The 25,000-nt window shown below is 34.3% G+C and overlaps 1 protein-coding gene across 1 annotated transcript in view; it reads left to right on the top strand.

Moving 5' to 3' along the window:
• Nucleotides 1–25,000, top strand: part of LOC129752551 (poly(rC)-binding protein 2) — a 178,490-nt gene that overhangs the window by 59,802 nt on the left and 93,688 nt on the right. The window contains exon 7 of the mRNA XM_055748325.1: nt 17,011–17,028. Within this exon, the coding sequence (XP_055604300.1) occupies nt 17,011–17,028 (18 nt within the window). The remainder of the gene's footprint in view (nt 1–17,010; nt 17,029–25,000) is intronic.

Raw genomic sequence — 25,000 nt, 5'->3', positions numbered from 1 at the left:
TGACTAATCAAAGTTGAAAAATAATTTTGAAATTGTTGATTTAATCAAAACGATTTTGCAAATTTCTTCAAAACATTGTTCATTGTGTGCAGGTAAATGTTTGTGATTGATTGAGATTAAAAAATTTGCTAAAATATCCAAATCTGAAGAAGTAACAGCGTTTTTGAGCGCGGCTAAAAATGATTTTTTTTTATTAATTCAATGGTAATCGAAGAGCGATCAGAATAGCTTCAAAACTTATGAATTTTTTACCACACATTTTTTGAACTGTTGAATCTGACATAGAATTTTAAATAATAATTCTTAATTTTGAATTTTTGGTTGAATTAAAAACTTGGAACTGAAATGAATTTTGGTTGCCTTTTGTAAATTTTTCCGGTTTTGGTTCGGAATTTCCTGTTTTTTCCCCTTTCCCTAGTGCAATTTTCAATTACCGGCTTTTTTTACCGGTTTTCCCGGTTCTGTAGCCATCCTGAACTATGCCAGTGAAAAAAATAAATATGAATTCAATCAAATTTTAACTCCAATGCTTGAATGAATAATTGATTGAGACTTCCGATGCTTCAAGGAAATAACAGTTGAATTTTGATTTTTGCTGATCAAAAAAGCAGACTTTTCATAGTGGATTATGAAGGAAAAAAGGTTGACATTTCTGCTCAAAAGCAAAAAATGAAAAGCTGATTGAGGCGTCCACTGTTTCTAAAAAATATTACATTTTAATTTGTTTCGATTATAGTCGTTTTACCAACTTTATGGCATTCGCGATTTTATATCAACGTTGCAGTGCGCGGACAATTATTGAAAAACTAATCCGGTATAACTGTGTTCGATGTTAACTTTTGGGCTTGAACTCACAAACATTAGTTAAGGAGGCAAATTACAACTTTGTTCGCCAGAATATCAACCCCAAATTTATAACAAACTGTAAAGATGAATTGAGACTTCTGTTCAGAAACAGGAATGCCAAGATGCTTAGGACTTCCGCTGCTTCGTGAAAACATCAGTTTATTGCAATATTTGAAAAGCAATTCAAGACTTCTGTTGAAGAAAAAATGTTTAAAATTGATGGAGACTTCTGCTTAAATGCAAAAATTGCTTGAATATATTACCCGTGCTTTTGACGTCTGGTTGTTTAAATTAGAAGAGAAAATCTAAATTTATAAATTCTACAACAAACCACCTTTCGATGTCTCAAACCTCTTATTTTGAGTTTTTTCACATGCCAAACTAGTAGAATATGATATTGAGATATTACATAAGACCGAGTCGATTGGGGGTCATTTTTGAATTTTTCAAACACTGAGGTCTAAAAATCTTAGTTTTGCTTTAAAACTCATCCATGTATTTTTGTAGAATTTTTAAAAAACGTCTACACGTAAATTTGAGCTTTTTGGTTTGTAAGGGAAAATTGAATATTTTGTACCGAAAAATTAACCTCATTTTTGTTTCCTCTATGCAACCGAGACTGATAATGGGTTTTGTGCCAAATTCTCTGAAGAAAATTTTCGGCTGAACAACTTTACCGAAGACAATAACTTCGTATCTTATAAGGCAAAAAAAAATTATTAGCTGTTTAACCGGGTCGGTATGTCTTTTGACATTCAAAAACAATGAATTCAATTGACATCACTGCTGGTGCCTCACGAATTATGACATGGAAAGTAGTCATGCAATATCTCGCTAGGCACCCAGCAGTGACGCCAATTGAATTTATTTTTTTCGATGCCAACCCCATTCAACACCTTATCAATTATTTGTCTAACAAGTTCAGTGGATATTTTCCTTCAGAGAATTTATAAATTGGCACAAAAATCATTATCAGGCTCGATTACACAGAAGAAGTAAAAAGGATGATGAGTTTTCAGTACAAAATATTCAATTTTCCCATACAAACCTAAAAGCTCAAATTTACTCATGTAAACGTTTCTTAAAAATTTAGCAAAAACTCATGGATGAGTTTCGAACCAAAACGAAGAGTTTTAGACCCCAGGATTTGACAAAAATATTTAAAAAAGACATACACCGTCTTTGCCGATTTAGGCTTTACAGACTGAATAAATGACGTGGACAACTTAAGATTAACATTTAACACCCAGTACCGAGATGGGAATCGAACCCATGCCATCAGTGGATCCAGCGATTACCGTCTTACCACGCTAACCACTCGACCACCGAGACGTACAAATTGACTCAGTCTAATATTACAGTTCAAATTTTGTAATTTCTTTCTTTGGTTTCCCGAGCAGTCATTGTCTTCTGATAATAAGAAAAAAAAGCAAAAATTGATTGGAACTTCTGCAGGAAATGCCAAAAAGCATATCGACATAGACTGAGATTTTTCTGATAAAATGTGAAAAGCATTTGAAGACTTCTGCTTGACGAAAATAATTTGGATGTCTGCTAAAAATGAAATTATATCTGATGAAAGGAAGAGATTTTGTTAGTCTTTATACCTGATTGAATTTTCAAAGTGGATTGAGACTTCTTCTGAAAAGGTAATTGTGTTTAATTGTGTACATTTGTGCGTAAAAATAATAAAATTTGAGTTTAAATGAGAGATCTCAAGTAACAAAGATTAAGCCAACTAGCATTAGCATTTATTATGGTTTTATTATAGCATTTTTAATACAACAAGTTTTATAACCGTTTTATTATGGAAAATGCTTGAACTTTCGATTCAAACATTTGTTTTCAGATAGTTCTGAAAACGCTTATAAAAATTTAGCTAAATATACTGTTTAGAAAGAGTTCTGAATGCTCTATTAAAACTCCAATAAAAGAAGTTTACTCCAAGCTCTTTTTTGTATGTTGTATAAAGGAACGCAGTGCTTATTTTTAAAACCGTTATAAAATTAGGTGAAAGTTCTCGATCAAGATGTCAAAACAGAACACGTTCAGGCTAGATTGCACACATTCTTATTTTTACACATTTTTGATAAGTCATGTGTGTTGTTTTTGAGGGCTCAATTAGTAGGAGAAAAAATTGTCGAAATCGAAAGAAACAAAAATTGCTAATGTTTTATAAAAGCTTTATAATAGCTTTGGTGACCAAAGTTTTACATATTGAATTTACTGTAGCTTGAAAATTGGTCATGATGACATTTCTAAGAAAGGGCCAAATAGCTAGATTTCAGCTTTATTAGAGTTTTAGTGATGCATAGAATGCGCTATGGCTTTTTATGAAGACTAATGCTATAGTCTTAATGAAGTTGTGCTGACCATAATAAAGCTAAAATTGTTACATGAGATATCTTTGCTGCGAGAGAGAAATAGTTTCAAACTGCCACAAATTTTGTAGAGATTATGAAATGTTAACCATAACCCTAAGATATACAAGGAATTCTCTCTCTCTATCTTGCAATCTTCCGTATTCTACTGTACTTAAAAAAAAACAAAAAAACGAACTTTTAGCGGAAATTAGTAACAAAAGTACGATTTTAGGAGGGATGCTTTTCGAAGAATGAAATTCATCCTTAGTCTATAGCTACTTAAAGAATGAACAATTTCTCCAATCCTAAAATATTCACATTACATTCCTTCAGTTCGAAACACAATGAAAGATCCGTAACAGACCGAAGAAAAAACGGACTAAACAGCCCTAAAGAAAAACTCGGCTACTCGAGTGGGCAAAAAAGCAAAAGTCAGTAAAATTGATCATGGTACCAGTCTTCGGATCAAGGAACGAAAAATAACCCGGTGAATGGACCCATTGGCAGTGGAAAGGCAACGAAAAAAAGCATCCACGCTTGCATAGGCAAATTGAAAATTCAAAGGATCCATCCTAGGGGCACCCAAAGCTACGAAAATACGTCTGTTTTACTACTATCCTTCCGGAAAGTGTCGATTCGGTGAGTTAAGGAAAAAAATATGCTTGAAGATTCAAACGTTTTTTTTTTAAAGAATTTTAAAACTTCTAATTGAAGCAAAAAAATTAACTTCAAACTTTGCGTGTACGGTTTCTGCTACAATGTCTAGCCGCAGGCTGCATTGGGTAGCAGCAGCTTGATGTTTGCCTAAGCTGCTCTGTTTCACATAATTAAAGCGAATTCAAAAGCCAAACACCACGTGGTACTCGTTATTTGCCTTTTCGACTCCGGCAGCGAGGAAAGAAAAATCCGGACCAAAGTTACAGCACTCGCTGGCCCAAGTTTCCCCCCGAAGGACACGAAAAGCGATGAGCTATCCTGCAGGCAGATTCTGGCTTTTTTTATTTTGCCCGGTTTTCCATCCATCGATATCCTCTTGATGGTTGATGCTCGGTCCGAGGATTTTGGGGATTATTTTTCTTAGCTCCGGAGGCCCAACTATGGGATCAAAAAGTGCCAAAACGCCATTCAACGAAACCGTACGCACGAATTCCGACCGAACCATCGTCCTGATCAAAGGAAATCTTCTTTCAAAAAGTCCGCTTTTCCCTTCTCTGCTGCCCCCGGGATAGAGAATCCATAAGATATCAATCATCCCCACCCATCCCGATTCGGTTCGGTTTTAAGGTTGTTAGCAACAGGCTTTTGGTCTTTTGAGAATTTTATTTTCCTTTCCCAAGCGAAAAACTTTCCGGCGCCGCATTGTTAGAAATCATCTTGGAAACGAAGAAGGTGCTGCCGGACTGGAAAATGTCTGTCACCAAAAATCGGAATCACTTCGATACGAGATATGGGACGACGATTTGAGGAAAAACAATCACCGGAATGGAAAATCAAACAACAATGCCAGCGACCAAGCTGCCCGTCCAGGCGGATGTCCGGATCGTGGGATAATTTACGCCGGGACAGAGCTGGATTTCCGATTTTTTAAACGGAATAATTTTCCCGAAGAGCGTGTCTTTGAATTGATGTGATCGATTTGTGCTTAACGGTTTTAAGGAAAAAAGGAAACTGCGTAAAAGGGCTTTTGACCGAAAATTGTACAGCTCGTTGAGCATTTCTAGACCATTGGTTCGGTTTGAAGTTATTTTTAGAACGATTCTTAATACCGAGGCTTTAAAGATTACAGGCAGCTTTTCCTACTAAAAATAACTTTTTGAGAGAAGTCGACAATCAAAAGCGAACCCTTGGAAGATTTTTCCAATCGTTGTTTCCTGCAGACTCAATAAAGAAAACTGAGAACACTTTACACGGTATTTTGAAAAAAAAAATTTACCTGGTGACCGTAACCATTTCTTGGGAGAGGTGGAGTAATTGTAATGGGAATCCCGTTGATTCTAAGAGACTCAATGGAAATATGATTTGAAGATTTTCAATCAACACTGAAGTTCAAAATATATTTTACATGGCGACCGTAACAGTTTTCTTGATAATAAAAAAATGTACACAATATTTTTAGACTATCTAGAAATTCAGCTAAATAAGATTTGGGTATGGAATTTCAATTCAAAACTAGATAATCTTACATGGCGACCGTCACAATTTGCTTGTTTCTTGGGCTGCAATCGTGCACGCTCACGTTTGCGTAATTCTGCATCTTATTATCGGTGACATTATGTCCGCAATACAACAAATTAGAAACGTTGCAACATTTCAAACGTTCGGGTCCCCATCACAGAAGAGGTTGCGTCAACCAGCAATGGATGATGCCTTACCAATCGTAGATTTTGCCCTTATCGGGAAGCTCGTTCGAAGAAGGTTAGCTGTTTTTATTCAACTCCGGGGGGTTCATCGTCGTTATGTATTTATACATTACGCCATTCACGTTACATGTTTTCCTGCCTATTCAATATCAGCCATCCATCCATCCATCCACGCATAGAATCATCCTTACAAGGTAGCGCCAAAGAAAAGAAGACTTAGAGGAGAGTAAAGGGTACAAGACAGAGAAGCAAAAACTTCACTCCCATATGCCTCCTACATATCTTTTAAAGTAAGAAAGTAAGACGGTAGGTTGGAAAACCGAAATCCGTTCGTTCGTTCCTTCGCTTTGCAATTATTTGTCATTGCTCATCCGAGGGAATGCTCAATTCATGTGATGAGCAGCAGAAGAAGATTGGGCCGGGGATCACCTTTTCCGAATTGAGATGTCGATTCCTGCCTAGGAGATGAGTGAATCGAGAAGAGGGGTTGAATTGTTTGCGTTGATGTTTCGAACCAGTCAGTGATGGATGAAAAACCGGGGTTGGGACTAAGGAAAACAAGGGTCTTGAGCTCCCCTTTCGTCGAATGTCAACATGCGCTTGTTTGTTATTGGAATGGAAATACACGGATGAGAATCCTAGAATTCTGACAAACCTATAGAAAGGTTGAGACCTGCCCTGCCTAAATAGCCGAGGCTTGAGAGCCGGGGATGCGCAAAATTCAATCAGCCGAAAAACATGTGTATTCAATTGGAACCGTGATTAATGAATTCTTAACATTCTACACGCATTGCGAGGGTTCTTGATTAAAGAGTGACGTAAAGGATGCTAAAGAAGACAGTAAGATCTCTTTCCACTTTGATAGTAACTTGTGGAGATCAGTCAATTTTAAAAAGTTAATGATTTGAAGTTAAAAAGCTATTTTTACATAAATTTTATAGCCTTTGAACATGAAAAGGTATAAATGAGCTAATGAATACTAATTTTTAAGGTTGTTTGAGTTTAGGTGGATCGAAATTTGTTTTTGTCTTGACGGATTTCACGCCAAATCGACACGAAGTTGGCATGACCCTCTCAGAATTCAATGTAACTTTGTGGGCATAAAGAGAGACGAGTTTTGTTCCAATTATTTCAGCTAGTTATACCAATCATCAAAGTGTAGTTGATATTTTCGCAGTTAACTATAAATATAAAAGATTCAACTACAAACTTCTGATTGACCTTACGCAATTAACTATGACTATAAAAGATTTTACTGTATTTGAATAATTGATTCAACTGTAAATATGATCGATTCAACTACTATTGTATGATTGATTTTAGGCATTCAACTATAAATATATTTGATTCAACTACAAACTGAATATTGATCTTATGATTTCAACTATGGATATAATAGATTCAACTGAAATGGTATTATTGATTCAACTGCATAAATTAAAGATTCAACTATAATTGTATGATTGAAATTAGGCAATCAACTCTAAATATCATAGATTCTGCTATACTTTTATGATTGGTTGCATCGCGGAAAATAAAGCCGACCTGATTTTTTCTCAATCAGGTATATTTTAACAGACATCTGGGCATCCTTCCATATGAGTGTATGGAATCTCCAGCAACGAAAAAGAAGAAAAAATCCATATTGAAACAGCGATGGCAAGAGGTAAAATTGTGAAAATTGTTTGTTTCTTTGATTAATTCTTCGATGTTTTTCCAAATTTTTCCTTCGTTTAGGTTGATTTACGCCAGCCGGGGCAGGACATACCCTAAAGATGTGGTCGGTGGACGCTCTGGCTTCCAAACATTTGTTTGGAAGTTTCGCTATGTTTTTATTCCTTAAATTCATTTAGAATTATAAAATCCTGCGTGTACAGAAAACTTTTTCTGGTTCAACCCGACTCTTCCGTTCTACGCTAAATATGAAGGGCAACACTCGATGCTAATGGCGGTTATCTTGAGAGTTGCCGCTGAACAATTAGCCAAAAACGTGAAAATTAATAAGAGAACTAAAAAAAGAATGACCCAAAACCAGCTCTTGAGATATGAAAACTTCCTAAGTACACATAAGTAGAATTTACTAGCAATATAGTTGAACGACAAAAATCAATCATAGAATTCTAATTGAATTTATTATACTTACAGTGAAATCAGCTATACCAGTACAGTTGAATCTAATATATAAAGATGAGTTGGACTATATATGTTTGTTTGTTTGTATGCACCTTATGCAAATGCACACCGCTGAACCGATCAGCCTGAAATTTGGTACAGAGATGTAGTTGAACCAGGGTAAGGTTTTAGTAATAGTTATGAGCCCCTCCCACCTAAGAAAAGGGACCCTCCCATACAACTTTCGGTTTTATTCACACAAACCGAAAGTCATGGCACACATTTTGCGAACAGATTTTCGTTTCCTTTGGCGGGGTTTTTTTTGCACCATCTCCATGGGCCTGGCATTAGAAACGACCATTCAGAGTTCACGTGTACTGGACAGCAAATCAAAGCTTGCTGAGCATTAAGGATTTGAAAGGGGAAACTTTGGCGGTTTTGTTTTGTCCTTCTACTGTTCAAAGCACGTGGATATATTTGGATGAAATAATGAGTCTACATTTTGCATTGAAAAAAACAACAAGCCAGTTAGAAATATATTAACTTGAATTGTTGTGGTTTTCAAAGTTCTCTCTACCGCCGCCAAGGGGATTTGAGAGACTACAAGAATGTACAGTGAACTGATCAGTGAACAGTGAATTGTCTTCTTCAGCTGAATAACTTTTAGGAATCAATGATGAAAAACGAATGAACATTTTTTAATAAATTCTAGCATCTAAGAATCAACATATTTTTGGAATCCCCCACAAAGAAAGAAAAATAATAAGATTCTGATCTATAACTTGAATGCTTCGATTTCAACGCGTTGATAGCCGTCGGGGAATTTAAGGGGGGAGTAGGGTCTAACACTTTCAAAAAATCGATTTTTTTATTTTCTTATTGTAAAACATTTTAAGAATGTTGTGTCAAATTTTCAAGTCAATCGAAGCAAAACTGTAGAAATTATAGGCTTTTATCTCCTCTTATCTAATACTGCAAGAATTCTAGAGCAGAAACTTCTGACAGAAAGTCAGTGGACATCGTCATTTGAAAAATACTTCACCGATTCTTTTCAAATTTGGAACATATTTTCTACATATAAAATACCAAACCCCAACGATTTTCTTTTTTTGTTTTTTTTTTACTTTGAAGAGATTTTATAGATAAAAAATGGTGGATTTTTTCTTGAAAAATCGTAGTTTTTACTTCAAACAGCCACAAAAATTTCATAAATTTTTTTTAAAGTTAAATAAAACCGTTGGGGTCCAGAAAAATATGTATTAAAAATTTTTTGCTCTGATTTTTTGACTTCAGATGATTCTGTGCTGAGATACAGTGTCCATCGCAAATCCTGTTTTCTAAAAGGCATCCTCGAAAGTGCTCCGTCACCGGCTCATTTTTCAATATTTTTCTACGAAAAAATTACTTAATGTTCTTTCAACAATGCTTTGTATAATGCAAAAAATTTGAATACATTTGTTTGAACGATAGCTCTAAAGAAAATTCGTGGAAATGGTGTATTTTTTTACCCGTTAGACCCTACTCCCCCCTTAAACGGGGAATTAGAAAAAAGATGAGATATAAAAATATCTTGACGAAAATAAATAAATTAATAAATATAACAAATCTGAGATTTTTTAGAATTATACAATTCAATTAAATTGGTCACTTTTGAATCATTTTTGGTCATCAATGTGTTCAATTCTATTATCCAATTTTGAGAAAACTTATGGTAGAACCGTTTAGTACTGCGAATTCAAACACATGGTATCTAAGAATTTTAACAGTGATCACCCTTCACCCAAATTAATGGGTTGTTTGTGCCCAAGAATAGAAACATTGATATTTAATTTAAATAAAACCTTTCTCTTAACATTATAATGGTAACTTCAGGTTTAGAGATGATTTGTTTTTGATAACTTCAAAAAACTGTTTGTGGAACTTTCAGCATTTAAGGAAAAGTACTCATAAACTTAGATTCGGAAGTCTCTTTAGAAATTTCTAAGCACAAAAACTTGAATATACCATTGTAAAGGGAGATCGTCCATTTTGAAAAGGGGGATGAACTCCAAAAGAAATTTTTATTAGATGAGGGAAAGGAAAGGTATAAGAAAAATTATCATTTGAAGATAAAAAAAATAAGGCCAAATCCATTCAAGCTTCCTTGAAATTGGTGGGTGAAAAAAATGTTTTTCATGATAGGATGAATAAGCATTCATGGGAAATTATTTGGAATGTCTTTAAATTAAAAGCTCACACCTATAAGTTTTTCTTAAATATGAAAACGATAAACACAGTGAATAATCTAAAATAAAACTTTAAAAAGACTAACAACTTTACTTTAATTATGATGCATATAAAGCTTCCAAAAATTTGAAAAGTCAAATGACTCATTTTGATTTATATTTTATGCAACCCGAGCAAGGCCGGGTTAAATCAGCTAGTTTACAATATTTATTGTTGAATGCACAACATCAATCATACGATTATAGTTGAATCTATTATATTTATAGTTGAATGCACAAAATCAATTATACAACTATAGTTGAATCTATCATATGTATTATTAAACTTATAATATCAATCAGAAATATAGTTGAACATAGGCGGAATAAAGTTAGAAAAACTATACTTTTTTCTCCGTGTACCTAGTGAAGCAACTTGGCATACTAAATTTTCTCAAAATTATCTAGACTAACATTTGAAAAGGAAAAAACTTTTCTCGCAAAAAAGTTCTAAACATTTTTAGTTCAAAAATTACAATTCCTACACAAATGTGGTCTACGGGAGAATTTTATAAAAATGATTGAATTTTAAGAAAAAAAATATTGACAAAAAATATTTTGAAATCCTACACTGAGAAAAATGCATTTTAAAAACTAAAACTCAATTTCCAAATAAACGCCATCTCAAATTTTATGAAGTTTTTTATTAGGACGAGTAATAATAATGGCTACAAGTCGTCCAAACATGGTAACTTGTGCATATTTAACAGAAAAAAGTTTTTCTAACAAATAAATTTTCATGTTTTTTATTTCAAAATCATGAAATTTATTTTTTTAGTGTAGATTCTCAACCTTAACTTCTAAAACTGCTTCGTTGAATTGATTGTACTGATTTTGAAGAAATAAGAGCATTGATTGTAATAATTGATGGTAAAAGTAAGTCGAAATCCTACACTGAAAAAATGCTAACTAAAAACTAGAGTCGATTTAAAAAGAAATGGCCATCTCAGTATTCGACGATTTCTGGCATTCCACATCACAAAAAAAAAATTATCGAATTCTGAGATGCCCATTTTTTTAAATCGACTTTTAGTTTTTAGTTTGCCTTTTTTTCAGTGTAGGATTTCCACTTACTTTTACCATCAATTATTACAATCGAAGCTCATATTTCTTCGAAATCAGTACAATTAATACAACGAAGCAGTTTTTGAATTTAAGGTGTGAAATCTACTCTGAAAAAGTTAGTTTCATGATTTAAAAAAAATCATGTAAAAGTTTTTGTTAGAAAAACTTGTTTCCTTTCAATATGACGAGTTGCAATGTTTTGCTTTAATAAAATTCTGAGATGGCGTTTTTTGGGAAATTGAGTTTTAGTTTTCAAAATGCATTTTTCTCAGTGTAGGATTTTAAAATATTTTTTGTCTATTTTTTTAAATTCAATCATTTTTCTAAAACTCTCTCGTAGACCACATTTGTGTAGGAATTGTAATTATCGAACTAAAAATGTTAATAAAATTTTTGCCTGAAAAGGTTGACCTCTTTTAAATATTAGTCTTCTCCACGGAAAATAATAAAAAGGTAGAGTTTACCGAGATAGCAAGGTGAACGATCGTGAAAGCCAAAAAGGTAACTTTACCTCTTCGAGGTGAAACTCACCTCACATCGAGGTAAAATTTACCTGAATCGAGTTTGGAAAAAAGGTAAAATTCCCCGAGAAAAAATGTGAATCCAAGAAAGGTAAATCTTACTTCGTAGCGAGGTGAAGTTCACCTGCACTGAGCTGAATAAAAAAAAATTTAATTCACTTAGAAAAAAAGTAAGGTAAAACTTACCTCGTAGCGAAGTGAAGTTGACTTGGATTGAGATAAACAAAACGGTAAAATAACTCATCTAAAAAAAGAAAATATTTAGAACCCATTTATTCAGGTTACTTTCTGTCGTTCATGAAGGAAGTTTTGCTTCGTGCCCAATATGTGAAAATCGGACCAGAATTGTGAGTGTTTTCTTAGATATCATTTAGTTGTGCTAATTCTCGTCATAATACTTTGCTTTTACTTAAGATCGGCCCACAGAGCTTCGAGGTGTATTTAACGTCATCCAAACCAATAAAATCAACTAGCATTTACCTTTTAAATCAGTGAATGGAAAAACGGTATTATTTACTATTTTTCTAGGTGAATGCGAAAAAGGTAAAATTTACCTTTTTGCTAGGTGAATGAAAAAAAGGTAAAATTTACCTCGAAAAAGGGGTGGAAAAAAATCAACTCGCTTCTTTTACCTTTTTTTTTATTTACCTTTTTTTTTAAATATGCATGCAGATATTTTTTGGGAAAACGAAGAATGTCAAGAACCTTAACTACGTGAGGACTATACCCACATAAAGTTTCATTCAATTCTGAGAGGGTCATGCCAAAAACTGTGTCGATCTGTTCTTTATCGATTCGTACGGATTGTTTGGATCTCTTTATTCACTCCTAACTTTAATCGAGAAGTACGAGTCTGGCTCGTGATAAAGAATGTGAGTTGTCTGCGTTAGTACACAATTTTTGAATGAAATAAAATCTTAGAAATACACATGAAAATGAATTTATGATAGCATATTCCATTTTTGTTTTTAGTTGCCTGATTATGATGAGCGTTCACATGTCCACAGTCATTATTCACGAGTCCAGCTAGTAGGTTATAATGACAAAATTTTCCAATCATTTGGAAAACATTTGAAGAACATCTCAAATTCTATTTTTTTCCTCCATTTACTGCTCTATATCTGATCCATGGAATTGAATTTACAAAAGATGAGAGCCCCCTTAAATCCAATTGGCCCTGTCCGGACCAAAAGCTGAAACTTTTCCAGTTTCCCAGAAACTATCGATTTGACCTCACATTCATCGAGCTTTCCCAGAACTTTCGATCGACCGAACCAAAACTATTCCCACAAATCTATTACCGGGGAATCGTATCATCGGATGTCATCGACAATCAACCGGGATAGGGACCCGGGTCTGGGGCACGGCATATTATCATAATCGAAAACCCATCCCATCGTCGTCGTCGTCCTCGTTATCGGTTGGTTTTCGTACGCTCTTTTCCTAGTGACAGTCTTCTCTCGGCTCCAGAGGATTTCTATTTTCGTTTCCAGTCCAAGTTATGTTTAGTATTTGAAAGTAACGATTCTAAAGCCGAAACTGGTTCCCTGAAAAGGAACATCGATAATTTGAATCTAGCCATTTTCATTTCCGTTTAAACCCAATGTTCGTCTTGTGTTTACGATTTCCTCTGTCTGTTACGACAGTTTTGCTACAATTTTCGGAACGAAAAAAATAAAAACAATTGCAATGGTCAACCCCAACATGGGGTTATGCTCCGGATTGCTCAACGATGTTTGACCGACCAACCGGAAGTAGGGAGCGAACCAGAAACAAAAGTGATAATACCGAAAGCCCACATGACCATGACACAACGTTCCGGCAGGTCCTTTTTCCATCATTAGAAAATGGAGAAGAGAAAAAGAAAGTACAAAAAATAGACAGAAATCTTCGGACACATATCGGTAAACCATATTGTCCAAAGGTTGTGATAATGATTCTGGACAGAGAGATTGGGCCCTTCTTTTTTTTCCTATTTTTTTAAAAGAACCCGGAACCATTCTTTCGATCGTTTGGAAAAGTGGATTGTTGACCAATATCGATGAAGTGGACGATGTCGATGATTGTGAAAATGATGGTGATGATGACGACCGAATCATGTCTGGTACGACAGTTGTAGCAATTGTGGCATATGGCCAAGGAGGTCGTTTGGAATTCAGGTCCGGTCAGCTGTAAGAATCGGTTTCCAATGGGCCACCACAATGACGTCTTGGAGCGACCATTAGGGCACTCTTTCTTCGATTAGGGGGGCGTTTTAGCTGGAAGAGGCCGGTGTATAACAACCACTAACATTACATCATTGTGAGAAGTTCAGGGAACAGGATAGACTTCCGTCTATGTCCGTTGAGATTTAAGAGTTTGAAATTGAGAAAGGGATTTTTAAATTCGAAAAACGAGTTGAAAATAATGTGTGGATTTGATAAAATGAGTACTTTTAAGTGTGTTTGAAGCAGTAACTAGCAGGCCGACTTTCTATAAAATCCGATTTAAACTGATTGCAGACGACATTTTATACGATCTGAATTATAGGATTTTGAACAACATGGTTGACAAATTATTCAAAAAATTGTGCATTTCGAGACTGTTAAAATGAGCATTGGAATTAATTAATTTCACTTTAAAACTTCAATTCCTGTTAGGCGAAACTTTTTTATCGAAATAATTTCAGATCAAGATCTAACTGTTTAGCTTGATGTTAAAATTAATTTTTTTTAGACAAATAATTAAACATTGGCAAAGATTTCTGAATCAATCGGTATCTAACATTTTTCAATTTCTTTAAATATGTTTCCACTGTTTTAATGCTAATTCTAAGTTTTTCATGCATTTACCGGTTGAATTGGATTCTGGACATTCTTCTGACAACTTTCTCATTAAGTTGTAATAAGCTTATATAATGTTATTTTTACCTGCAAAGAAAAAAGAGAGAAAATGATTAAAAAAATGAGTTAAAATCGATCGGTCGCAGAAAAAAATACATTCAAACTCCTTAAATATTCGAAACTTCTAGCATCAAAACTCATTCGCCCGTTAATGGAAAATTAACGAATCAACACCCTCAAACCCAAATCACGGAGAGCATACCATTTAATTAAACAAATTATTATCTACCCTTTTGTCGGAAACTTAATTCACATTCCATCAAAGAGAGTTCTACTGTCAAAAATATTTGCTCCCCCCTCAAAAATAATTCGAGAGACAACCGAAAAAACGGCGTCTAGATTGTCTTCCGTTTTTCTTTCAACATTCTCTCGACAATTTCCATTGTTTTCACCAGACGCTTTTCCAATCTACTCCATTCTTTCTCTTCGATATGAATGGAGAAAAAAACATAATTAAAGTTGTTTGAGAGCAACACAAAAAAAATCTTAGGAGAAAACACACAGAAAAAGAAAACCAATTATTCCGGATTAATATGCGGTCAGTCAGTCTCTGTCTCTGGGCCAGAAGAAGTGGGTAAAACCCCAACCAATCCTGGCGAAGAAGTCCAGGGGACAAATTTGTGCTGAAAGTTTTCTTTTCATATATAGGAGGTTTTTGTTTAATTTCCTTCCCTGCTGCTGGCTGCTCCTTCAACTGACTGGACTTGGTGGTTTCTTCGGAATGTTTCCTCCCTGTCCGGTTTGATTTGATCCTGGTTGAGCTCCTGCTGCTTCTTGAACCCGGTCATCGTCGTCGGACCCAATTGGATGATGAAACTTGACCAGCAGCAGCAGCAGCATAAGGTAGAAAGGCCACACGATTTGTTTTGCTTTTGAGAGTTCAAATATGCCCGGACACAACAGCAAACGAGGATCAAATCTGCCTAGCATACAAACATATGACGATGGGGGAGGACGACATATTGTTCCAGAAGTCTTGGTCCTCTCATCATCCTCAGTCGTTGTCTAAGCTGCTGGAAGGACTCTCTTCAGAATGATAACAATTCCTCCGGATGATGCCACACACCGCATACAGATACTAGTTGGAAACTTCCAAGGTCCAGTTTCGGAAACTTTCTGACCCTCTTCCAAACTAACCTCATTCCAGGGACCTAAGTCACCCCCACCCTCCTGAAATCTTGCGGTTTGGCAATTGACATTTGCGGTTAGGCAGCAGATTGAAAAGTCAAAAGTCTGGTCCCCGGCTTCTGGCTGCGCCAGCTTTCGGATAAATTCTGGATGCTGCCAGTGACATCTGCTGGAAATTAGATTCATAGACATGTTAACTTACGAGTGGCGTGCGGTCGGAGCAAGAATCGTGTTTATGTTTATGTAAATCAGTACGAAAGTCGATCCGATTTTTCTCCGTTCACAAGTCCCGGATATGGACAGTTGAGGAACTTTTCTGATTAGTTCTGACAACAGTAACAACTGTAGAAGAAAAAATATACACTTTAATTTTTAACTTCATCCGATTTTTCGGTAAGTTCTATTATAATGGTAAAGAAAAATATCAAAAATTGGGTAAAATATCAACAACAAAAAAATTAATATCGATAGCCCATTCCAGAATTTTCCCCGTTTAAATCCGAAATTCGTCAATTAACCCTCATCCATCCCTGAAATTTTAACTCGTCCCTGGAGTAAACAAGTATTTCACTTTTTTTATCATATTTTTTGTAAAGAATCGCAGCTCCACTAGAATCGGTATGAAATTGGATTTCTAGTGAATATAAATTTATTGCGGAAATCTTGAGTTGATATACTTAAAATCCAGTGCGAAGTTGTATTTTAGTGCAAGAAAATCTGAAAAAAAATGCAAATTGACAAAAAGCTCGAAAATCAGCTACATTTTAAAATTCGTCAAAAATTCTGTGTTTCGTATTATGAAAATCTAAAAATGCCAAAATGTGCCAAATCACGTCAACTTTTCAATTCTCTAATCAAAATTTATCTGGTGAGACTTAACCAATTTAAAATTGGCAATTTTGACGGTTCATAGACTGAAAAGTACGGTTTTCACAGCACTTTTTTACATTTTTGTGAACATGATCTTAAACAATTTAAAAAATATATATCTCCTCATGTGAAACGTACAGCTTCTAACTTCAGCTTTTACGGACACTAAGTGAAATTGTTTGGAACATTCCGTAGCTGATCTTAAGTCTTTTTCCGAAGCATGTTTTTTAGGTTTTCTTTCTTAGACTTTGAATAACAGGAAACTAAAGTGTTGTAGCTGAATATTGACTGAAAAACATATTTCAAGACTATAAATTTTATAAAAATCGGTTGAGAAACAAGAGAGATATAGCGTTTTTAAGCAAGGAGAGTCAAATTGACACTCAAGGTCTGATTAGGGACATTCCTAGTGTAACATTTCAAAAGAGCGAAACTCCCAAATGTAAACAAATCGAATTAACGGTCATTCCGGATGAACGCGGCTGCACTTAACCTAATAAACGCGGTTTCATCTTAAAATCACTTAAAACTTTTTTTAAACTGCGACCCAGAGATGGGTTTTGACTCAAACATTAAGTCAGCGAAACTTTTTTTTGTAGAGGAATGAATCCAACTGTGTAAGTTGAAATTTCAGGGACTAGACGATATGAAGATTAGTGTTGAAAAACATTTGAAAAAATTCGCCTTGTCTCCCGGTAAGACTTGAACCCACACCGTGCGCCTCTCCGGGTCCCATGTATTAACATTCTACTACAGGAGACAACCTGGCGTATGAAAGTTATACTGGTCGAGTGTCGAAGTCTATCGGAACGAAGGGAGTTGTTTTCTTATGTGAATATCATCATTTTCGTAATCTATTTCTATTCCCATCAATTCAACTTACGGTAGATGGACTCAAATTTGGAAATTTTGAGCACGGCCAGATTTGCATTGCCTTCTCATATACTGCACGGGTTGCCAGTTATGATGAAAAATTATGCGTTTGCCGTATTTGGATATCCAACCAAATTCGGTGTTTGGAACCGCCTTATTTCTATTTTTAAACTGCGACCCAGAGTTGGGTCTTGACTCAAACATTCAGTCAGCGAAAATTTTTTTGTAGAGAAATGAATCCAACTATTTAAGGGCAAAATGTGGGTTCAAGTCCTACCGGGAGACAAGGCGATTTTTTTTCACATGTTTCTCAACACTAATTTTCATATTGTCTTGTCCCTAAAATTTCAACTTACACAGTTGGATTCATTTCTCTACAAAAAAATCACTTAAAACTTTCGAAAAATTGTTAAAATTCAATTGGGCTAAACTTTCTGTTGATGCATTTTTGTTGGAACGTGAAAATTACGCCTATTCCAGTTAAAGTTCTTGATAACCAATGAGCAATAAGGGAATATGACGCACATTTTTTTTTTATTTTGTTGAACAAAAAGTGATCGATTTTTGAAATAGGATTTGATTAGATGTTCCGAAATTTCAAACGAGTTTTCCTCGTTTCGAGCTAACTGCTGTTTCCGCTCTTATGAAATGTTACGCTAGATTTCAAGAATTCATTGAGGGTCCCCGAAGAATTTGCTTTATTTGGATGCACCCGAATAAAGCTACAAGCAAGGTTGCCGAAAAAAATCTGTGTTTTGGCGAAAAAAAATCTAACTTTCTGTGATTTCTGTGACCCAAAAATTCTGACGGTTTATGTGATGTTTTTTCCTTTAATTTCATTCAATAGTCATGTCAAATTGCGTCTTTTTTACATTTTACTTAAGAATCATCATTCAATATTACTAATATGATTTGTTTCAAATTCAAAGATAATATTATCTTAAATGGATATTGACATAAAAAAATTAAAATTTGAAAAAACGTCCAAAATTTTAAAATTATGTGAAATTTGTAAATATTTGTAAAATTCTGTGTTCTGTGACACAGAACCTGTGATGAAAATTGGCGCAAAAGTCTGTAAAATTATAGATTTTTCGGTGATTTCGGCAACCTTGGTTACAAGCCGCCAAACTTCCAATTAAGTGTACCTAATATAGATACTCAAGAGCGGATTAGGGGTTAATATTCAAGGAGATCATAAAATAAAATAATTTATTTTTGAAGCTCACCCAAAATATTTCCATTAGGGTGGTCCTTAGCTATAAAGAGGATTTTAAAAGACAAAATATTACTGTTTTGTGAACCTTTTAATATTGATCCACTTATCAAGATTGAAAAAAGGGCGAAATTTCATTCTGAATGGACAACTCTAAGGCGACCCTCAGAAATGCATTGTGGTGCAAGAAATTTGCGATGAAAGGTTAAAAATTTCCAAGTAAATAACTATTAATTCTGGGAACATTGTGAAAAGAAATCGTTTAGTAATTTAGTTGTGTTGGGCGTTTTTCCGATTTTCACTACGATCTGCCCACTGATTTTCCAGTGCATCTTTTGCATCAAAAGCATTGTTTTCACCAATAAATTATTAACCTGTTTCTGTTTTTTCGTTTATTATTATCTTGTTCAATGATGTTCTGTCATTTATGTATCCGTTGTCGGTTTTTTTTTGTTCAAACTTAAGGACCTTGTTCGAGGAAATAGGAGCCGAAACGGAATTGAATAGATAGAAATTATGGATCAAAAATAATGACGAAAAATCCCTATTCGATAAAATAGAAAATCCTGTTGATGAACTTTTATTGATTTTCATTCATCATTACTGATTTTCAGCTTCTAAATTACAGCTTTACATTTATTCAAACTATGTTTAGAGCATCGTCATCCGTTTACAGGTTCAGGAGCAAAATACCAGATGTAGTTTGAAAGCAAACCACATTAGCAAACAGGTTATAGTTCCAGGAATTCTAGTTTTGCTGACACTTTTCCATTGATTTTATATGAAACTAGCTGATCCGCCATGCTTTGCTACACTTTACAACCTTGAAAATTTTTATTGATTTGTAGAAATACAGACCCCGTTCGATTTTGGCAACACGCCCGTATATTTTGTGTTGCCAAAATCGAATGTTGCCAAAATCGAACGGTTTTATCTCTCAACTATTTTTTTCAGTTATTTTTACAAAATAACTGTTATTATTATCATACACGTTATTTTTGGTCAATTTTCGACCATTTGTAGTCATTTTTAAATTTTTTCATCATGTTTTTGAAGCATTTTCCACTTTTCTTGTTCTGTTCATAATGTTTGTTTTCATTTGTCATATTTACTGTTTTTGTCGTTCTCCATATTTTTTTAGTTGTTTTATGTCATTTTCAGTCTTTTGCTAGAATTTGTTTTTTAACTTTTTGAATTTTCCATCTTTTTGTCATTTTTTAATACATTATAAAATTTTAAAAAAATCTGTGGTTTTTATTGTTGCATTTAATCACCATTTCAGAACATAAAAACATATTTATGGTGTTTGTCTAAATTAAATTAGTCCTGTTATAACGAAAACTAAAAGGTAATGTTGATTCTAAAAACCGTTCGATTTTGGCACATGTGCCAAAATCGGATGTTGCCAAAATCGAATGTTGCCAAAAACGAACGGGGTCTGTAGTTCCTATTTTAAAATTTCAAAATTATTAGACCTTTTGAAAATAGCGTTTCGAGCATCAATAGTTGAAGGTGTAAGAAATTTAATTCTTTTTTTTTAAGAAAGAATTGATTTTTCTTAAAGCTTGATTGATTTATGTATTTTCACAAATAAACCGATTTGATTACCATATTCTCATTATCAGCTCTTGAATTATGCAAAAAAAAAATAGTCTAACTTCTCCATCCCGTTTATCATTTGAAAGGAGGGAGAAAGAGAAGGAAAAGGGATCTCAATTGATCATAGAAACCCTTTCCGTAATGAAATACTAATGCATCCCAAATTTATCTACTTGCTTGGACAATTCTCGATTTATATGAAATCAAATGAAAGTCCTGTATCCATGCCTATTTTTACACAGGACCGGCATTGGTTCTCGATTTGTTGAAAAAAAAAAAGTTTTATGGAAGCCCCCCTCCTCTCCATCATTTTTTATCTTTCCGCTGGAAGAAGCCAGAAGAGGTTTTGGAAACATTTCTCGAACCCAAATACTCTCCAATGCTAAATTGGGTTCCATTTGCTTGATTAGTTCTTGAAATATGTATTTTTGTATTGAAACTTTCCTCCATCCATTACATCTCCAAATTGAATTGGAGAAGGGGTCTCAAATAATCATAGAAACATTTTTCGTAATCAAATGCTAAATTTGTTTCAATTTGCTAGTTAAATTCTCGAGTTATTGATAAATTATTTCGGGCCCCGTCTACCTTCCTATCTTCCAACTGGAAGGAAAAATCGAGCTCAAATCTTCAGAGAAACATTTCTCATACTCAAATACCCTCTGAAGTCAAATTTCTATTGCTTGTTTAGTTCTTCAGTTATACATAAAAATGTATGGGAGCTCAAAGAGTTGTTTTTGCTTCGAATTATAGAGAAAAAAAAGGGAGTCCCCCTACCCATTTCATATCTTCCCACAGAAAGAAACAAAACGTCATTGAAACAATTCTGGTATCAAAAAACCATCCCATGCAAAATTTGGTTACATTTGCTTGATCAGTTCAAATTTTGATCATGTTAAAAACAACAACAAGAAAGCATATTCTCGAATTTTACGTTTGTTTCAAATTTTAAATAAACATATTTCTGGAAAAAACAATCTGAAAAAAAATTCGTAAAATGTTCCTAAATTTTTCAAAATTATTCTTATGTCAATTACTTTTAAAAAGCGAATAAGTTTTTGAAAAAATGTACCGAGTTTGATCAAATACATATTTTTAGACTTTAGACGATCCAAATTATCAATATCTCTTTACAAATAACGAAATAGAACTGAATAGAACAAACGTAAATGATTGTCACATAATAAAATCTATTAAAACCTGCCGGCTCACAAATTCTTTGCTTCGCGGCTAAATTTTCAAGGTAAAAAATTCAATTTATACCATCAAGTTTCCATAAAGAAGTAGAGTTAAAATATAAGCAAATAAACATTCTGCTCAAATTTTGTTGGCCTCAAAGTCATCAAGAATGTTCTCACTCCAATTTGAAAAGTCGATAACAACCAAAACTATTCGAATCCCACTGAAGTGGATTATTTGCTTTTAGTACACCCAAAATTCAGCCTTCACTCCAATCATGAGTTCCCAATATTTCAACGTCATTGGCATAAGATGTGAACGCCAGAAGGCGGTAATTCGATTTGAGACCACCAGCGCAACCGCATAGCGTTTGACTGAAGGGAACAAAATGAAAATGTTTGCATTTTCCTTTCTATCCCATCACAAGAGAAAGGAGGATGGAAATATTCTCCAAGCGCCAGGTCGAAATAGTAGGAAGTTCGGATCTCACTCTTCGACCGATTTTTGTATTTCCTTGTTTCTGGGATTACTTATCTAATAGGATGGAAACCCCACTAAACGAATATCTTGTATCGCTTGAGGGCTCAAGTTTTTGTGCCAGTAGACGGGAAGGGAATCATAAAATCTTTGGCGTAACACACATTTCAGCTTCGATCGGCATCGAAATTTACAATCATCAATTTTAAAGTTATTCAAAGTCAATTTTTTTTTTAAATATGCTTCGGGCTAAACGCTGTGAAATAGTTACTAAGAGCTAATTTTTTTCTTCACTTAGTGCCTAAATAAGCTGATGTTTGAAGCTATATGTTGCACATATGGATTATTTTTTAAGTTTTTTTTTTTAATTCATGGTCACAAAAAATGTAAAAAAAAGGGGTGTAAAACCCGTACTTCTCAATATATCAACCGCCAAAGCTGATTCAGTCACTAGTAGAAAAAAAAAAAAAAAAAAGTGAAATAGAAAACGTCCTTTGTTCATATAGTTTTATAGCATCAACCTCGCTTTAACATACACAAAATCCAGTTCGAAGCTAAATTGAGGTGTATGAATTGTCTCAAAAAATGCAGATTGATAAAAAGTTCGGCAAACAGCAACCTTTGAAAAGTCGTCATAAATTTTAGAGAAGCATGTTTTTTTCAAAAAAAAAATCTTCGTTTTTGAATAACTTTGAAACAAATGATTGTAGTTGATAATTTTATGAGAATCATATTTGAGTCACTTTACAACCTTTTCAAAACTATAATTTTTGTAGAAATTGGTGGAAAGCAAGAAAGTTTTAGCGAAAAAAGTATTTGCCGTCATTTGACAGCTCGCGGGATAAATAAATATAACACATCCATAATTAAAAAAAAAACAAAACTCAGAAAAATACTTGCATTTTAAAGATAAAAACATCCTGTAGTATAGAGATGTACCGAATAGCGGTATTCGGCGAACGGCCGAATACCGAATATTGGCCTTTTCAACTATTCGGCCAAACGAATATTCGGCCGAATATTCGGTCAAATATTCTATTGAGTTTTTAATAAAAAAAAACTTAAGCGATTATTTCAATGCTTTCTATTTCTTCCATATTAATACCCCTCATGTTTTTAGTCGGGGGGTCTTTCAGATAACTGAAAAGACATTAGATGACTCGTCGCTTCTAGGGCGTTTATCACCAAAGAGATTGCGTTCCTGTGAAATCTGGGATAAAACGTGTCGAAACAGATGCCAAGCTTTTTGAAATTTCTTCTCTGATATTGAATTAGATGAAGGTCGAATTTGAACAAGATATCTTCAAAATAGTTGTTGAAAAAATAAATGATATTTAGCTTTAAGCTTTATACTTTCAACCAAACGTATCCACACGGTCAGGCATTCAGGACGATTTTTGAAAAAAAAAAATTAAAAAAAGGCAAAATTTATGCATATTTTGAAATTTTTTGAAAAATCGTATTGAACACGAATTTAAATAAAATTAAAAAAGGAATTTGAGTTTTTTATTTGATTAAGCAAATAATCTGAATAAACTCGAGCAAAACTCGGAAAGTTTTAAACAATATCTGGACATCCCGGCCAGATTTGACTAAAACGATACCGTTTAGCATTTTCCTGTACGATCTTCAGTGAAAGATAAGCGGATACACCTTAGATGTTTTATTGAAACCATGTTTTTTCCTTTTTTATAAGAATTTAACCTATTAAGGTCATTCTTCCTCGTTAATATCATCATCATCAATCATCATCATCAATCATCATCATCAATAACTGCTGAAACTCTAAGTTTTCAATGATTGTGAAGCTTTTACAACATCACTTTTGGATATATTATCAATTATCCAAAAAAAAATTGAAAACTTTACAAGTCTTTAGTAGATATTCGGCCTATTCGGCTTATTCGGCCGAATACTTAGCTCAACTATTCGGTGAGCCGAATATTCGGCTTAACGGTTTTTCGGCGGTATTCGGCGCCGAATATTCGGCCGACCGAATATTCGGTACATCTCTACTGTAGTAGAATTTGCGGAAAAAAATACATTACACTTAATCATCAGTTAAAGTTCAAAAACCGTCATTTGACCGCCTTCGGTGCCTTAGAGGCAATTTAAAAGTGACCAGAGTAATTTTTAATATAAATATTTATGATTTTCTTCCTACAAAATTATTGAACTATTGAATTCTGACTTGGAAATTTATATAAAAGTTCTGACTATTTAATTTCGGGTTAAATTCCTGATCTTGGAACTAAAATTGAATTTTAGTTCCCTTTTGTATTCTTCCTGATTTTGGTTTTGAAATCCCGGATTTTCCGGTGCGATATTCATTTCCCAGTTTTTCCCGATTTTGTGGCCACCCTGATTTCAACTAAACTTAAAATCTTGTAGAAAATGTTTAAAAAGTGATAAGTAAGAAGAAATCGTTTCTTCTGGGATAAAAAAAAACAAAAATTTCAGAACTGATCCGGAATACATGCAGTGACGATAGCACAGCATTTTAAAGTTTAATTCAATAATCACATAAAATAATAATAGCCGATCGAATTTTAATAAATTAGGAACATGAAGTTTCGAAAGAGGTGATGAATAAGTGCCCTTCTCTCATTAAGGACACTTGTCCAGAAACTGTGATGCTAACCTTTAACGAAAATATCAACACCAGTCTCTGATAGTATGGTAACATTTCTCTTTCGGTCTCCCAACAGCTGACATTTGAATCTTTTCCGCAAAAACCAATGCACTGACATTTGTAATAATCGACCATTGAAGTGGGAAGCCCGACCTTTAGCGAGAAAATACCTTTTCATCAAATAGGTCATTTGCAGACGTCGCCCAATTGAGCACGGGCGCATGATGAATACCATACCATTAATTCCTGATAAAATTATAAATACCCCATTTCGTCGCCCGTAAAAGCTGATCAAATTAAACAAATTTCAAATGCTAAGTACGACGACATCTCGTATGGTAGGACAGGTGCCGGGTAGCATCATCATCCTTTTTCCAACCCGAGAAAATGACAAGATGCACACGGTTGAATCTTTTGTCGAAATTTTTGGCACTGTAGCAGATCTCATTACTACATTAAGAGAGACACATCATAGAGAGCACTTTCTTTCTAATTAAATCATGTGGAATGCTACACGCGGATGCTGATGCCGTTCCTGGTGCTACTATACAAGCTCTACTAGAGGAGAGATTCGTCGTCGTTTCGGCAATAAACTATGCAACACAACACCGCG

The sequence above is a fragment of the Uranotaenia lowii genome, chromosome 3 (genome assembly GCF_029784155.1).
Source record: "Uranotaenia lowii strain MFRU-FL chromosome 3, ASM2978415v1, whole genome shotgun sequence".
Lineage (NCBI taxonomy): Eukaryota > Metazoa > Arthropoda > Insecta > Diptera > Culicidae > Uranotaenia > Uranotaenia lowii.
This window is presented reverse-complemented; position numbering and strand designations above follow the sequence as displayed.